This window comes from Ranitomeya imitator, chromosome 5 (assembly GCF_032444005.1).
Source record: "Ranitomeya imitator isolate aRanImi1 chromosome 5, aRanImi1.pri, whole genome shotgun sequence".
NCBI classification, from domain to species: domain Eukaryota; kingdom Metazoa; phylum Chordata; class Amphibia; order Anura; family Dendrobatidae; genus Ranitomeya; species Ranitomeya imitator.
This window is the reverse complement of record NC_091286.1, coordinates 672,387,007-672,405,777: the sequence shown is the minus strand read 5'-3', so window position 1 is coordinate 672,405,777 and position 18,771 is coordinate 672,387,007. Positions and strand designations below refer to the sequence as shown.

The 18,771-nt window shown below is 43.7% G+C and overlaps 1 protein-coding gene across 1 annotated transcript in view; it reads left to right on the top strand.

Annotated features, from left to right (window-relative positions):
• The window catches only part of LOC138638758 (cytochrome P450 2K6-like), a 28,247-nt gene extending 9,805 nt beyond the window's left edge, over positions 1 to 18,442 (top strand). Inside the window, exons 5-10 of the mRNA XM_069728318.1 lie at positions 580 to 740; positions 2,637 to 2,813; positions 8,850 to 8,991; positions 15,215 to 15,399; positions 17,184 to 17,325; positions 17,435 to 18,442. Coding sequence (XP_069584419.1) covers positions 580 to 740; positions 2,637 to 2,813; positions 8,850 to 8,991; positions 15,215 to 15,399; positions 17,184 to 17,325; positions 17,435 to 17,613 — 986 coding nt within the window. The 3' untranslated portion in view covers positions 17,614 to 18,442. The remainder of the gene's footprint in view (positions 1 to 579; positions 741 to 2,636; positions 2,814 to 8,849; positions 8,992 to 15,214; positions 15,400 to 17,183; positions 17,326 to 17,434) is intronic.
• Positions 18,443 to 18,771: the final 329 nt, after the last annotated feature.

Genomic DNA, 18,771 nt, shown 5'->3' with positions numbered 1-18,771 from the left:
GTACTTTGTTAATGGATAAACCCCTTTAACTATTACTATTAATGGGAACCGGTCTCCTAAAAAACACTGCTTAGCTGCAGGTATAGCATTAATCTGTAGTAAATAGGATATAGCTCATGTTAGGCTGGTCTCTTGCAAGCTCGGCTGCAGGGAGAAAATGAACTTATATCCTCCCTGCAGCCGATCACTTCCAGTCACAAACAAGCTGCCGATATGCTGTCAGTCAATGTGTAGAGGGAGCGATAACAGCACGCTGACTGTGTTGTGACTGTTACTGCCCCCTGAGCTACTCCGACAACTGGAAACAAGCGGCTGCAGACAATATATAATATCTGTATTTTCTCCCTGTAGCCGCTTTTCCAGTTACACTGCCACACATGAATTTTGCCTGCAGATAAACAATGGTTTCATAGGTGACAGGTTCCCTGCAAACTCTCTTCTTTATTATCTTAATATATTTCTGTATTTCCTAACAGTTGTCAGGAATCTATTTTTATTTTCTGTCTTTATACTGATCAATAAATTCAGCTTTCAGCTTTCCAATCATTATTCTCCATTTTTTTTTTGCTGTTCTTTTAGGTGAACCCTTTGACAACACCATGATCATGAACACTGCCATCTGTAATATCATTGTATCTATATTATTCGGCCATCGCTTTGACTATGATGACCAAAAACTTCACAGACTTTTGAAATTAGTAATGGAGTCGGCCATGATTGCTGGTAGCCCCATGGCCTTGGTAAGCTACTGATGTGGTAAATGGTTGCAGAGTTCGGCAATGGGTGTGGGAGGGTGCACCGTCTGCTGTCAAACGTTGCTTAACCATCACACCATCAAACATTTTTATAATTTGCATACATTTCTCTCCTTCTTGGCATCACCATAGAGCTCATAAATTGGTAGCAACGGTCAAATGCTGTGTAACTAGGACATGACTGCTAGAGACTTTCAACAAGGACAGGGGGCACGGGCTGAGAGGCAGCTCTTCACCTGAGGTGGATGAGTAAAGATTTGCTTATATACAGTGGGCAAACTGTTGTGAATTCAGCTTTTGGGCTCCCTCCGGTGGTTGTAGAGGGTAATGCAGTTGTGCCTGGACTGCAGGAGTGGACAGGTGTATCTACTAATTGCAAAACTGACTGGGGTATATAGCTTTGCAGGATCCTTTAGTCAGTGCCAGTTGTCCATTGTTCTTGAAGGATTCACTTCCCTGCTGGTCTCTCCAGTTTGCTGTGTTTTTCTACAAAGATAAGTCCTGGCTTTGTTTTTGCTGTCCACCTGCTGTGGACCTTATAGTTCTGTGCATTTTCATGTTTTTGTCTTGTCCAGCTTAGTCTGTGAAGGATTTTTTGCAGCCTAGCTATTTCTCTGATATACCCCCCATGTCTTTAGTCAGATGTGGTGATTCGTATTTTCTGCGGTGGATATTTTCTAATGTTTTTATACTGACCGCATAGTACTCTGTTCTATTCTTTCTTTTTAGCTAGTATGGCCTCCTATGCTAAAATCTGATTTCATATCTGCGTATGTTATTTCCCTCTCCTCTCACAGTCAATATTTGTGGGGGGCTATCCATCCTTTGGGGATTTTCTCTGAGGCAAGATAGGTTTCCTGTTTCTGTCTTTAGGGGTAGTTAGATCTTAGGCTGTGCCGAGGGGTCTAGGGAGTGTTAGGTACCCCCCACGGCTACTTCTAGTTGCGCTGCTAGGTTCAGGGTTTGCGGTCAGTACAGGGACCACCTTCTCCAGAGTCCGTCTCATGCTGCTCCTAGGCCACCAGATCATAACAGCAGACCAGTGACTGAAAACAAAAAATATATTATTAATCTTGCATAACCAATTTAAAATGGGACAAAATTAACCTGGAATTAATCCTTCTACTCCATAGCGCCATATATGCCAAATGATGGAGCCAAGTAGATAAGTCATAACATGCAGGTTGCACGCTTCCAGCCTAGCGTAGTTGTGATATTGGCATAGTTGCCATGAGAAACCACTGAGTCGTGGAGAGAGACTCACAAAGTTGTGAAACCCCATGCCTTTAGCATATACGGTGGGAGGCTGTGTGAGATGGTAACCTCATAGTGGCACGGAACTGTGTCCTGTTGGAGAAGACTCCTAGGTGAGAACTACTGAAGATAGAGGTCACTTTTGCTAGACTAAGAATTTCTTGTAAGGATGTTAGTCTATTGTTCCCCTGTAGGTGTAGGCCAAGGCAAAATCCAATGTTGTTTCCTGGGTGTAAAACGATATCCTTAATGGGATTCAATAAATGTGAAGGTCTGGACGCAATTGGTCAAAGTATGGGGAAACCTTTTGATGTACTAAAATATTTTTTCCCAAAGTATGAGCAGAGTAGACTTGAACCCAGCCAGAAGTGTCTGCCCTGTAGCCTAGTGAGAGTCCTTAGGGTTGAAGTCCAGCTGAGTAACCTGATATGCTCAATCTAGGTATTGTGAAACCCCCAAAACACAAGAAATAAATAATCATCCATCTTTCTGAGTACGGAGAAAGTTAAAGTTTTGCATCATCAATTGGAAGGTAGTAGTAATGGTACAATGTATGTAATACTGATGAGTTGTTACACCCATCAGTACTCCTAGATGCAATTACTTCATATGCATTTCCCTCCACAGTTGTACAACGCATTTCCTTTCCTGATGCGCTGGTTTCCTGGAACTCATAAATGTATCCATCAAAACGTTACTGAATTACATTCATTTGTTAAAGAGGTCTTCACCAAACAAAGGAAGGAACTGGATGTGAATGACCAGAGTAGTCTTATAGATTCTTTTTTGGTCAAGCAAAAAGAGGTACAGTAATAAGAAAAATCTATATATATAATTGCCTAATGGTACTTCCGTCTGTTTGTCTGTAACTTCCATAACGGAAATCCTGGGTCGCTGATTGGGGTGGGATTTGAACACCGCTTCACTTTTTACTATTGTTGCTGCCTATGCAGCATCAATAGTAAAAACATAAAATGTTAAAAATAATAATAAAAAAAAACAAACATGATATTCTCACCTTCTGAAGTCCGCCGCAGCCTTTTCCGCTCCTTGCGCTCCGGTCCCAAGAATGCATTGTGGCAATGACTCAAGATCACGTAGCGATCTCGCGAGATGATGACGTAGCGGTCTTACGAGACCTCTACATGATCTCGACTCATTGCCGCAATGAATTCTTGGAACCAGAGCGCGAGGAGCATCGGTAAAGGCCTCGGCTGGATCCAGGGCCGATGGAAGGTGAGTATATAACTATTTTTTATTTTAATTGTTTTCTTAACAGGTATATGGTGTCCACATTGCTATATACTACGGGGCTGTGTTATGTACTAAGTGGCCTGTGTTATACACTGCGTGCGCTGTATATATATACTGCGTGGGCTGTGTTATATACTGGGTGGGCTGTGTTATATACTACGTGGGCTTTGTAATATACTACGTTGGCTGTGCTATATACTTTGTGGGCTGTGTTATATACTGCGTGGCTGTGCAAATACTGCGCGGACTGTGCTATATACTATGTGCCTGTGCAATATACTATGTGGCTGTGCTATATACTGTGTGGGCTGTGCTATATACTACGTGCCTGTGTTATATACTACGTGGCTGTGCTATATACTACATGGGCTGTGTTATATACTACGTGGCTGTGTTATATATACTGCTTGGGCTGTGCAATATACTATGTGGCTGTTGTATATACTACGTGGCTGTGTTATCTTCTATGTGGCCTGTGTTACATACTGTGTGACCTGTGTCATATACTATGTGGGCTCTGCTATATACTACGTGCCTGTGCAATATACTATGTGGCTGTGTTTTATACTGTGTGGGCTGTGATATATACTACGTGCCTGTGTTATATACTATGTAGCTGTGTTATATACTGCATGGGCTGTGTTATATACTGCATGGCTGTGCTATATACTGCATGGGCTGTGCTATACACTGCGTGGGCTGTGCTATATACTACGTGGGCTGTGCTATATACTATGTGGACTGTGCTATATATTACGTGGGCTGTGTTACATACTGCGTGGGCTGTGTTATATGTTACGTGGCTATGCTATATACTATGTGGGCTGTGCTATATACTATGTGGGCTCTGTTACATACTGCATGGGCTGTGTTATATACTACATGGCTGGGCAATATACTATGTGGCTGTGCTATATACTATATGGCTGTTTAATATACTACGTGGGCTGTGTTATATACTGCGTGGATGTGCTATATACTACATGGGCTGTGTTATATACTATGTGGCTGTGCTATATACTATGTGGCTGTGTTATATATTACGTGGCTGTGCAATATACTACGTGGCTATGCTATATACTACATGGGGTGTGTTATATACTATGTGGGCTGTGTTATATACTATTTGGCTGTGCATTCTAGAATACCCAATGCGTTAGAATCGGGCCACCATCTAGTGTTTAATAATACTGGTTTTCTGGGACAAAAGGAGAAGGTTAATATTTGCTGAGCACGGCAAAAGGCCAGAGTAAAAATGCTGGGGCCCCTGGGAATCTATTCTTCATGATATAATGCAATAAAACTAGTTTTGACAAAGCTTTTAAAGGTGGAAGTCAAAAGTCTTTGAAACATGGACAGCATTCGAAGAAAAGTTCTGAACTCTGTCCTCCAAGACAAACTCTCGTGCTTTATTCAAAAATTATTGGCACAGACAACATTTAAAAGCATGTATCAAAACATCTTATGCCATTCAAAATTAATTCTTTAATCATAGCTATGAGCTATGGTGACACTCTTGACCTGAGCTAACTGCTTGTATATTTCAATGGAAAAGTTATTTCAAGTCTGGAGTCCTGACTGTCAGTTTGGATATTGTGATACGATTACTGTCTATTTTTTATTTTTCATGGACATGAAAATATAGTTTAAAGAGTTTGCTCAGAATTTTTACAATACTGATCTATCCTTAGGATCGGTCATCAATGTCTGATCTGCTGGGGTCTGACACCTGGCACCCTCCAGATCAGCTGTTATTGGTTTCAGTGATGGTGGCAACCATCCAGAAGTGCTCACTTGCTGAGCTTCTCCATCTACTTGTAGTGCAGTACCAAGCCCCGGACACTACAAGTAGATGGAGCTGCTCGGCAAGTGAGTACTTCCGGCCGGTGCCGACACCGATAACAGCTGATCTGGAGGGTGCCAGATGTCGTACCCCAGCCTATCAGACATTGATGACAGATCCAAAGGTTGGGTCATCAATGTAAAAATAGTGGACAACCTCTTTAAGCAAAATTTACATGTCCATGAAAAATAGACAGAGCTTGGATCACAATGACCAAACTGACAGTAGGGACTTGGTCTGCAAAGAATTAGGAAAAATGGATGCCAATATTACACCAGCCACCAGATCAATGCTGCCTGTGATTGGCTGCAGCAGTCAGATGACTTTGTGAAGTGCATCACCATATAACATCTGATGACACGCTGCTCAAATCGCCTGACTGCTGCAGCCAATCACAAGCTTCAGTGGTCAGGCATCTAGGGGCAACAGGGACATCACTGCTTCCTGTCGCTGCAAAGACTACATTGTGGCCTGTGTTGGATCCTAGTGGATGCTGATGAGTGAGTACGGTTGAGTTTTCCATTTGGTACAAATCCAGTTTCCTGAGCAAAATTTTGTTTTGCTGAGACAAACCCATGAACTCGAGTGATCCAGTGATCTTTTGCTTTGTAACTTAATGCTATTTCCTGGGTGGATTCTATGATATCATCACGGGACCAATAGGGAATTTTTAATGCAAGAATATTACAAAATAGTATAGATCACGTCAACATATAGAAAGGGATTAAGAATGAAAATGACTTTGTCTTTGGATCACCCCTATAACTATGACAATGTGACAATGCTTCTGGGTCATACCTTGGTCTAAAGCAAGCCATAAATTAGATGTCTGTCAACTGAATGATTGTTTGGCCGATCATTTGGCTGGCAGCCATCTCTGCTGCTTCTCCCAAACCCATTAGGGCTGATCCAGCAGAGCGCTCCTGTCCTTTCTATGAGAGGTCCGCTGCCAGTCTGCTGCCTTCTCAAATTATTTTTTATCTCATCTCCATCTATAGATAACCACTTTTACTGGGTCTTATTTCTCATTTGATGCTTTAGTTCATTTTAAGCCAGTCTTTTGATGCTTTGTGAACAATATCTTCTATGACATTTCCTATTACAATGTCCTATATTATCCTGGTGATAGTCTGATCTAATTGAAAGATCAATAAATTCTATCAGCCCAAATGTTTGATTAGTTTAGTTCAGGTGCAGGACTCTAAGATTGAAAAGTGCCTGCCAAAAGGAACCTGTCACCAGGTTTCTAAAGAGTGGCCATCACTTTTCAGGCCTCTTTTACACCATTCTGGCATGTTGTATATATGTCTCCAATCCTCTTTGCATAGCACAGAAAATACCTTTCATGATACCCACAGACAGAGCGGTCCGGTTAAATGGGCATCTCTGGCCTTGATCTGGGACCTCATCTCTTCTTACAATTGCGGTCCTTCTTCCCGCTTCATGTGGATGATGCGTCCTATGCCATCCACACAGTATACCACAATTGCACTCCTGCTTAGGTGCATTTCTCTCTGCCTTGACGAGGGTAGAGTACTGTAGTGCGCATGCGCCATGAAAGGCCACCCAGTATCGATGACTCTGAAGTGAAGCCGACACATGCACACTATAGTACTTTGGTTGTGTTAATTTACTGGAAGGAATATGGCGGAGAAGAGAGGTGAGAAATTCCAAATTGAATCTAGAGGTCTGTTACTCATTAAGACATTCCATTTGAAGGACCCTTTCAAACCTTACTGGATTCCTTCAAGGAAAGGCTGTTAGTGGGAGGGGGGACCATTCTCTGTATTCATAAGATCTCTAGACCACAACTTTGTTCTTTGTTCATAGTCTCACCCCTTCTCAGTCTTCCTGGGTTATGGTACCATTTCATAGCTTGGGTTATTCGATAGCTAGCTACCATTTACAACTGACACTGACTGATGATATCCTTTCGTCGTACATGTATGGCAATTTATGGAAATCACTTTCCGCTGAAAGAGGTAAAAAAAATCCTCCTCTCCATATTCATCTGCCACCAGCATTTCAGAAGGGTAGGAAAGAAACCCCTCCACTCCAAAATTTAGACAGATTGTGCTCTGGTGTAATGTCAGTAAGGGGCGACAACAAGCTTCTTCTACGATCTGCTCTGTGCTGTCCCGAGAGCTTCAGTGACCTGTGGGCCACAGTTGACAGCCTCAAGGGCTCCATGTGGGGTCAGACCATGTGTTAGAGATCAATGCTTTAATGCAGTGGTGGGCAAATAATTTTCCTGAGGGGCCACATGAGAGACCGCGACTGTTGTTGAGGACTGCACCAATAAGCCAAAATTAATTCTGCTCAATATTAACATCAATATCTTATAATTATTATATTATTGATAATTATATTAATATTAATTGTATCACTTAATATTGAGCAGAATTAAGTTGACATTCCCTTATATATCGTTTGAACCCAAATACAGCCCCTTCTGTATATCGTATGAGACCCCCACAGAGCCTTATATGCTATAAGAACCCCTACATAGCCTCCCTATATAAAGCATGAGCCCCACACAGCCTCCCTATATAATGAATGAGCCCCACACAGCCTCCCTATATATGGCATGAGCCCAACACAGCCTCCCTATATACTGCATGAGCCCCACACAGCCTCTCCATATACTGAATGAGCCCCACACAGACTCCCCATATACTGAATGAGCCCCACACAGACTCCCCATACACAGCGTGAGCCCCACACAGCCTCCCCATACACAGCGCGAGCCCCACACAACCTACTCTCATACTGCATAAAGCCCACACAGCCTCCCAATGTGGAGAATGAGGCCTCCATAGCCTCCCCTTGTGCAGCACAAGGCCCCCATTGTCTCCCCTTGTGCAGCACGAGGCTCCCATAGCCTCCTCTTGTGCAGCACATGGCTCTGTAGCCTCCCTATGTGCACCACGAAACCCCAATAGGATCCCCATGTGCAGCACAACACCATGTAGCCTCTCTATATGCAGCCTCCGCATGTACATCATAACACCTCCATCTCCTCCACATGTGCATATCGACACCCACATAGCCTCTCCAAGCTGATTGGTGGAGGAAGTGGACAGAGGCCCCTCTTCCTCCAAAGAAGTCAGCGCAAATGGAGACAGCAAGCAGGTAGGCACGGGGGGGGGGGGGGGGAGGGGGGTGGTGGCAGTGGAACTCTGTTTTCCAGCCCCACGGCTATCTCGGTCCACGGGTGGAATTTCTATTCTCTAAGAAATAATTTTTTTTCTACTCATAATCCTTTTTGATGCAGAACAATTGTTTTTATTGAGTGCATTAATTAAGTTTGAGCTGAAGTATGGTTCACAAGCTACTATCTAACACGGTAATTTGCTAAAGCCATCTAAACACCCTTATACATTATTGTGTTGGCATCCTGAAGTCACCACTAGAAGGAGATTTCTGCACACTGATTGTACCTTGAACTCAATAATCACACAGTACACAGTAAGCTCCCTCTATTGGTCCCGCTCGTCAACACTAGCGGGCAAGTTTACATTTAATAGAAGATCTATACAGGGGATTTGGAGTTCTGTATATCCAAAACAAAAATTCAAGTGCTCTTAAGTTATAGTTAGAAATTATTCAAAAACAATTGAAATAAAAAATGAAACAGTATTAAAAAAATGGAGATTTACTTTGCTCCAATATCCTTTTTGCTTTTTCTAGTATTTGTCTACAGTGTTCCCTAATAGATGTATTCTGCATTTTGTGCTTTTCAGGAGAAACCAAATCCTGAATTATATTTTCATGATGAAAACTTAACAGCTGTTGTAACTGACTTGTTCGCTGCTGGAATGGAGACGACTTCTACCACCCTGAGATGGGGCCTTCTACTAATGATGACATATCCAGAAATCCAAAGTAAGGAGACATGACTAATGATTGTTGTAAATACAATAGAAATATACAAGCAGTTATGTCTAACTGTGACTGATAGAAGCTACACTGTTGATTTAGAATAATCCATCAACTATAGTGGATACAACTGTAATTGCTGACAGGGAATGGTTAGCTTAACCACGGGGGATAATGGGAAATTTGTTATTGTGTTCTGGACATCTAAGAGTAAGCTATGTGCTAAAGAATCTCCTGTCAGACTGAAATCAGACAAGCTGTATAGACCAGTTCTTTTGGAAAATACATCTTTATTACCTAAAAATAGAAGTGAGAGAGCTACAGCACTGAACTCATCCCCCTCACCCACCTCACTTCAAGACAACTTCATGTCTCACTTTGCAAGGGGGTGTGGAACACCACTCTTGGAGCCAGACCAGTGTGAAAAGGTTGTTGGAAGGATAGCAGATAAATGCTTCCAGTCAGCTTGCCAGCATATCCCTGTCTTCCATAAGGTCAAGTATCAGTATCCAAGTAGGGGGAATCACCGGAAAAATACTTGTGTTCCCCATTGACTTCCAGTATACTTGTTACTCGGGTTGAGGACCTGAGCATTACGACTTGAATAACAAGCACCCGAGCCAGAGGCATAGCTAGGGTTTTGGTTAAGGGGGGTGAAGCTTCTGAGAGGGCCCCTAACCAGGTAACCTTGATTACAACTGGGTGACGCACCCTAATAGTGGAGGAGAACCTCAGCAGATGACCGCGCTATTACTGAAGATAATCTCTATATAAAGACCAACATGGATATTACCGCCATATGGTCAGTGGTAGATACCAACCCTACAGAACATATAAGAGATCACAGCACAGATAATGTCTTACCGCTGACGTTCTTTCTCATGGAATCGTTCACTTTTCCCGTCTTTTCAATCTGGCCCAGACTGACATGACAACTTCTTCCACCCAGGACTCGGCTGCAGAGAACACAACAAAGACACATTTCACTTCTCATATTCCAGCTCCATCACATTTATTCCCAACCTGCACAACCTCCTCATCCTGCTGATACCCCGATACTGAGCCACTGCTGCCGTATGTGTCCTTATTACTGCTCCTGATACCCCAATACTGAGCCGCTGCTGCCGTATGTGTCCTTATTACTGCACCTGATACCCCAATACTGAGCTGCTGCTGCAGTATGTGTCCCTATTACTGCTCCTGATACCCCAATACTGAGCCGCTTCTGCCGTATGTGTCCCTATTACTGCACTTGATACCCCAATACTGAGCCACTGCTGCCGTATGTGACCCTATTACTGCACCTGATATCCCAATACTGAGCCGCTGCTGCCGTATGTGACCCTATTACTGCACGTGATACCCAAATACTGAGCCGCTGCTGCCGTATGTGTCCCTGTTACTGCTCCTGATACCCCAATACTGAGCCACTTCTGCCGTATGTGTCCCTATTTCTGCACTTGATACCCCAATACTGAGCCGCTGCTGCCGTATGCGTCCCTATTACTGCACTTGATACCTCAATACTGAGCCTCTGCCGTATGTGTCCCTATTACTGCCCCTGATACCCAATACTGAGCCGCTGCTGCCGTATGTGTCCCTATTACTGCACTTGATACCTCAATACTGAGCCTCTGCCGTATGTGTCCCTATTACTGCCCCTGATACCCAATACTGAGCCGCTGCTGCCGTATGTGTCCCTATTACTGCCCCTGATACCCCAATACTGAGCTGCTGCTGCCATATGTGTCCCTATTACTGCACCTGATAACCCCAATACTGAGCCACTGCTGCCGTATGTGTCCCTATTACTGCACCTGATACCCCAATACTGAGCCACTGCTGCTGTATGTGTCCCTATTATTGCCCCTGATACCCCAATACTGAGCCACTGCTGCTGTATGTGTCCCTATTATTGCCCCTGATACCCCAATACTAAGCCTCTGCCGTATGTGTCCCTATTACTGCCCCTGATACCCCATTACTGAGCCACTGCTGCTGTATGTGTCCCTATTACTGTCCCTGATACCCCAATACTGAGCCGCTGCTTCCGTATGTGTCCCTATTACTGCCACTGATACCCCAATACTGAGCCGGTGCTGCCGTATGTGTCCCTATTACTGCACCTGATACCCCAATACTGAGCTGCTGCTGCCATATGTGTCCCTACTACTGCACCTGATACCCCAATACTGAGCCGCTGCTGCCATATGTGTCCCTATTACTGCACCTGATACCCCAATACTGAGCCGCTGCTGCCGTATGTGTCCCTATTACTGCCCCTGATACCCCAATACTGAGCCGCTGCTGCCGTATGTGACCCTATTACTGCTCCTGATACCTCAATACTGAGCCGCTGCTGCCGTATGTGACCCTTTTACTGCACCTTATACCCCAATACTGAGCCGCTGCTGCCGTATGTGTCCCTATTACTGCACCTGATACCCCAATCCTGAGCCGCTGCTGCCGAATGTGTCCCTATTAATGCACCTGATACCCCAATCCTGAGCCGCTGCTGCCGTATGTGTCCCTATTACTGCACCTGATACCCCAATACTGAGCCACTGCTGCTGTATGTGTCCCTATTACTGTCCCTGATACCCCAATACTGAGACGCTGCTTCCGTATGTCTCCCTATTACTGCCACTGATACCCCAATACTGAGCCGGTGCTGCCGTATGTGTCCCTATTACTGCACCTGATACCCCAATACTGAGCTGCTGCTGCCATATGTGTCCCTACTACTGCACCTGATACCCCAATACTGAGCCGCTGCTGCCATATGTGTCCCTATTACTGCACCTGATACCCCAATACTGAGCCGCTGCTGCCGTATGTGTCCCTATTACTGCCCCTGATACCCCAATACTGAGCCGCTGCTGCCGTATGTGACCCTATTACTGCTCCTGATACCTCAATACTGAGCCACTGCTGCCGTATGTGACCCTTTTACTGCACCTGATACCCCAATACTGAGCCGCTGCTGCCGTATGTGTCCCTATTACTGCACCTGATACCCCAATACTGAGCCGCTGCTGCTGCTGCTGTTTGTGTCCCTATTACTGCACCTGATACCCCAATACTGAGCCGCTGCTCCCGTAAGTGTCCCTATTACTGCCCCTGATACCCCAATACTGAGCCGCAGCTGCCATATGTGTCCATATTACTGCCCCTGAAAGCCCAATACTGAGCCGCTGCTGCCGTATGTGTCCTTATTACTGCACCTGATACCCCAATACTGAGCCGCAGCTTCCGTATGTGTCCCTATTACTGCCCCTGATACCCCAATACTGAGCCGCTGCTGCCGTATGTGTCCCTATTACTGCCCCTGATACCCCAATACTAAGCCGCTGCTGCTGTATGCGTCCATATTACTGCCCCTGATACCCAATACTGAGCCGCTGATGCCGTATGTGTCCCTATTACTGCACCTGATACCCCAATACTGAGCCGCTGCTGCCGTATGTGTCCCTATTACTGCCCCTGATACCCCAATACTGAGCCGCTGCTGCTGTATGCGTCCATATTACTGCACCTGATATCCCAATACTGAGCCGCAGCTGCCGTATGTGTCCCTATTACTGCCCCTGATACCCCAATACTGAGCCGCTGCTGCCGTATGTGTCCCTATTACTGCCCCTGATACCCCAATACTAAGCCGCTGCTGCTGTATGCGTCCATATTACTGCCCCTGATACCCAATACTGAGCCGCTGCTGCCGTATGTGTCCATATTACTGCCCCTGATACCCCAATACTGAGCCGCTGCTGCTGTATGTGTCCTTATTACTGCACCTGACACCCCAATACCGAGCCTCTGCCGTATGTGACCCTATTACTGCACCTGCTGTGCGGTTCTCTTTGCCCTCTAAATTCTAAAGCAACCCACTATAATATAGTAATGCCAGGCACAAGTGCCCTAGAAAACAGAGCCCACATTTTGCCCCCTAGTAAGTAATATTGCCCTGTGTGCCCCTTTGATAGTCACAGTAACCTGAGTTCCCCTATAACAATAAGTGCCCACTTTACATTTAATAATGTCCTGAGTCACCCCCCCTGTACAGCTCATCGATACACAGTAGGATGCTCTCTTATGCACAGTATAATGCCCCCTCACTGTATAGTACCACTCACCCAGTATACTGGCCCCTTATTAGCCCCCAAACTGTTTGATGGCTCCAACACTGTATGATGGCCCCTTCACTGTAATCCCTACACTGCATGATATAATGTGCCAGATAGTCCTCAATATAGCACAAGGCAGCACCCCCATAGGCAGACCCTGCAGTATAAGACAGTACCCCATAGGCAGACCCTGTAGTATAAGACAGTACCCCATAGGCAGACCCTGTAGTATAAGACAGTACCCCATAGGCAGACCCAGTAGTATAAGACAGTACCCCATAGGCAGACCCTGTAGTATAAGACAGTACCCCATAGGCAGACCCTGTAGTATAAGACAGTACCCCATAGGCAGACCCTGTAGTATAAGACAGTAACCCCATAGGCAGACCCTGTAGTATAAGACAGTACCCCCATAGGCAGACCCTGTAATATAAGACAGAACCCCCATAGGCAGACCCTGTAGTATAAGACATTACCCCCATAGGTAGACACTTAGATCCTTTTATATAATACAGTACCCCCATAGGCAGACCTTTTTATATAATACAGTACCCCCATAGACAGACCCTTTTATATAATACAGTACCCCCATAGGCAGACCCTTTTATATAATACAGTACCCCCATAGGCAGACCCTTTTATATAATACAGTACCCCCATAGGCAGACCCTTTTATATAATACAGTACCCCCATAGGCAGAGCCTTTTATATAATACAGTACCCCCATAGGCAGAGCCTTTTAAATAATGCAGAACCCCCATAGGCAGACCCTTTTATATAATACAGTTACCCCATAGGCAGACCCTTTTATATAATACAGTACCCCCATAGGCAGACCCTTTTATGTAACGCATTACCCCCATGGGCAGAGCCTTTTATATAATACAGTACTCCCATAGACAGACCCTTTTATATAATAGAGTACCCCATAGGCAGACCCTTTTATATAATACAGTACCCCCATAGGCAGAGCCTTTTAAATAATGCAGAACCCCCATAGGCAGACCCTTTTATATAATACAGTTACCCCATAGGCAGAGCCTTTTATATAATGGAGTACCCCATAGGCAGACCCTTTTATATAATGCATTACCCCCATAGGCAGACCCTTTTATGTAATGCAGTACCCCATAGGCAGACCATTTATATAATGCAGTACCCCCATGGGCAGACCCTTTTATATAATACAGTGCTCCAGTAGACAGACCCTTTTATATAATACAGTACCCCAATAGGCAGACCCTGTAGTTTAAGGCAGCCCCCATAAAAAACACAATACTCACCTCTCTTCTTCCTGCTTCCTGCGCTGCGACGAGCTCCCACTCATCTCCGACACTGACAGCGATGACGTCACTGCCCGGCGCCTGCTGTCAGTGTCGGCGACGCCAGGAGGCCAGACGCTGACAGAGGAATGATGGAAGAAGGAGCGCACCGCTCCTTCTCCCATCAATGCGGTGAGCTGTATCGGCTAGCACAGGCACCGGGCCCCCCCCTGCTCAGGAGCCCCATAGCGGCAGAGCAGGGAGATCAATTTGATGCAGTTACAGTGGCGTAGCTCCTGGTGGGCCCCTTCTGAGCTCTGGGCCCGGGGCAACTGCACCCTCTGTGCCCCCGGTAGCTACGCTACTGACCCGAGCATTTTATTGCTCGCTCATCACTACTGAAAACACCTCTATATACAGTAGATAACAGAGGATTCACCATTCATAATAGGTAATGTCACAGCTCACCTCCCCTCCTCCTGTGAAATGTCTGATAACACCTATATATAAATAATCCACCATTTTCAATAGTTAATGTGACAGCTCACCTCTTCACCTTCCTGTGCAATGACTGATAAGACCTTTATATACAGTAGATAACACAAGATCCACCATTCACAATGCAGCATGTCACAGCCCACCTCCTTCTCCTTCCTTCACAATGACCTTTACACAGGCTCCTTAGATGCCTTTATGCAAATTAGTGGGACAAGGTCTGCTAATTTACAAGTACCTCTATGATTTTATGAGGGAAAGCTGGGGATCTGGGACTTTATAAAACAGGATACATGGTTCTAGTTAAGAATTGGAGATATTAAGGATAATTATTTCTTTAATAACAGAAAATGTTCAAAAAGAAATCGAAAAAGTCATCGGTTTAGCTGAACCTCAGATGATACATCGCAAAGAAATGCCATACACAGATGCTGTCATCCACGAGATTCAGAGATTTGCCAATCTTGTGCCAACCAATGTACCACGTCAGACCACTCAAGATGTCACAGTGAAGGGCTTCTTCCTGCCAAAAGTAGGTATTAAAAAAAGAATATTCCCTGGTAGCATCTTGCTTAGAGTTGAGTGAATCAATCCGCAGAGGAACAACTTCTAGTAGAATTTCCTGAAATTTGCAGATACTCACATAATCAAAAATGTTGCCATTGAGTTTGTGAGGATCGGCCAAAAGAAAAAAGTGCCCAGCATTGTTTAACGCACAACCAAAGACTAACAGTGGGGCAATAAAGTCATGCATTCCAGCATGGCTTCACCATGATACCCTACAGCTATCACATGACATGGACTAACACAGCCAATCATGGGGTTATCACAGGAAACCTAAAAGATGGGAGTTGGTCAAAGAGTGAAATTTTATGCTTTTACAGTTTTAAAAGAACCTGAAGACCCACCTCTTCCGACAAGCCTACAACCTGCAGTAACCACCGATCGACCAAACCGCTGCATGACCATCTCTACCCTCACCTCCTGTATCCTCACCCATCCCTTGTAGATTGTGAGCCCTCGCGGGCAGGGTCCTCATTCCTCCTGTACCAGTTATGACTTGTATTGTTTAAGATTATTGTACTTGTTTTTATTATGTAAACCCCTCCTCACATGTAAAGCGCCATGGAATAAATGGCGCTATAACAATAAATAATAATAATAATAATAATAATAATAATAATAATAAAAAAAAGGTCAGAGCACACAGCTCATTCCCCCTAGGGATAGATATAGGCCTAAGCAGTGAAACAATGTACCTGTATTGTCAGTGTGACTGCAAATTGATTGATCTGAGATAGACACACCTTAATATCAGCATTTTTTCACATACTGCCATCAAGGAGGGCAACAATAAGCCCCTCGGTGAAAATATTGCTACTGAAACAAAATCCCGAATCCAAGGCTGGAGTTCAAAAGAAAGTATGCTTCCTGCATTGCGAGATTGGCAAGACATATATATATATATATATATATATATTTATTTATTTATTTATTTATTTAATATCCAAAAGATAATTTGCCACCACCTCCACTTACCATCCATTTACACCTATTTAGATATATTGACATAATTTAGACATTAAAGAGGCTGTCTTTTCAATGCAGAGCTGAGAAAGGGTTCAATAAGCTCCTAGACGCGTTTGTTCAGGCAGTTAGAGACTTTTTAGGGATTTGTGGCAAATATATTCTAAGCAAATCAATTTTGTAGGTAAAGTTATCAAACCTGACAAATTCAAAGATTGAAAAGATCAACTTATCTCAATTCTTGATTAATGGGACCTCGTATTAATGGGACCTCGTATTTTTCCATAATGTATAGGACATCCTGAGGTATTAGGAAATATTAGAAGAGGTCATTTACTTAGTCATGCAATATGGAGATGTTATCAGGATTTTATACTCCAAACTAATGACAAGTATGTAAAAGGTCCCAAAGCCCCAATAACAGGATAACTAGGAGTCTCAGTGGTCAAAGCATCAGCAATCAGCAAGTTAAGATTTTTTGTAATACCCCTTTAACACAATGTCCCAGATTATTGTTCAGTTTCTCTTGCCTAAATAAATATATGTTTTGGGCCAAAGAGGCTGCATAGAGAGCACTTTCAGGTGTCACTTGATTTAGAAATGAGAGGTTGCTTGAGACGAAATACGCCAGCCTCCTCTGCTGTCCACAAAAAGTACTGAATACATTTCCACATGGGGATCTAATAATGTGCCCTTATGAGGTCCAGTTATTAGTGCTGAGGGTTCTGCCCTACATTTAGTACATCTTAGCATGAAGAATCATTCATGAATTCATGATTTTTTTTGCAGGGAACTCATGTAATACCATCACTGACATCTGTCCTTCGAGATGTCAAGTACTTCAAGAAACCTGACGACTTTTATCCTGAACATTTTTTGGACTCTGATGGAAATTTTGTCAAAAATGAGGCCTTTATACCATTTTCTGTTGGTGAGTATTCTCAAAAGTAGAGATGGTGAATAATTCAACCATCTCAGGGACCTTCTGACACCAGAACACTCCATGGTCTTAAGCCTTGTGTCTGCTCATTTTTTTATAGGGAAGAGAAGTTGTGCAGGAGAGAACTTGGCTAAAATGGAACTTTTCCTCTTCTTTACAAAGCTGCTTCAGAACTTCACGTTCAAGGCTCCACCTGGGGCAAAGCTGGATCTCTGTGGTGCTGTTGGCTTCACCACGCGCCCCCAGGAACATGAGATATGTGCAATTCCACATTATTAAACAAAACATATCAGCCACTGTGTTAGTGCTTAAGCTGGGGGCGATTTCATGATTAGCTCTAAATTCTGGAGGTCTTTAATGGATTGGGGATTACATTCAAGGGTAGTTATCTGGGTAAGTGTGAAACAAAATATTCTTGGTAATCTAGTGTGACCAAGTAGTTAATACATTGCTATCCTTGTTGTCCAAGGTGACCTAGGGGCTAATGGCAATATTCCTAATGGTCTAGGGTTCCGTAGTGATCTGGCATAGTGTGAGGGTCAATTAAATTTTCGATGATGTTCTAGGGTGTTCATTCCTTGCATGGGCTGTGGTAGGATGCTACATATATTTATCTGCTTGTGTCCAGCTCCTCCATCTTATCTACGTGTCTGCTCATCTACCCCTCATTTAGTCATCCCTGCTTATGACTAAACAGTATGGTGGCAATAAATTTACTCTTTTCACAAAAATCTCCAGTCAATCACTGTTTAGTATTACCCACAGTTCCTTCTACCCTATAACACTGTGTCTGTAAGGCGTGATCACTTTCAGTATTATCAATCAACGTAGATCACATATTCTCCTTGACCTAAAACACCTTTAATATATGATTGTTGGTGGGTCTCCTTTACGACAGTCAAAAATGGACCCATGTACTTGGGAAACATAACGTAAAGTCATTGACAACTCTCAGTTTCTTGAGGAGTGACTGTCATGATATGAAAATACATATTCCTGCCCTTTAATGCTATTTGTAAACAGATGTTATATCCTTTCATATTTCAGTGTTGTCAGTATTACGTGTGCATTTTGTAAGAAACCCAATAAAAATAGAATGAAAAAGTAACTCTGTCTCAGCTCCTGGTTTGAATGCAAAGGAACATGAAAACTATCAGCTGCAGATTAGCTTTTACAGATAACCTGATATCTTGCTCTGCTTATTGCTCTGGTAATGAGCCTCAGTTTAGTACTTTGCATTTACAAAGGTTCACTTATTAACAAGCTAGCTTCATTTATGACCTTGATAAATAATGAATAATACTGGTCAACGCAATTTTTCTGGCAAAAGGTTATAAAACATATTTTAAGTTTGGCTGCTGATTACGAATATGAACTCCGTTTTTGGCTATCACATCAGGATTTCGAGATATTTTCAATTTTTGATGAAAATTACTC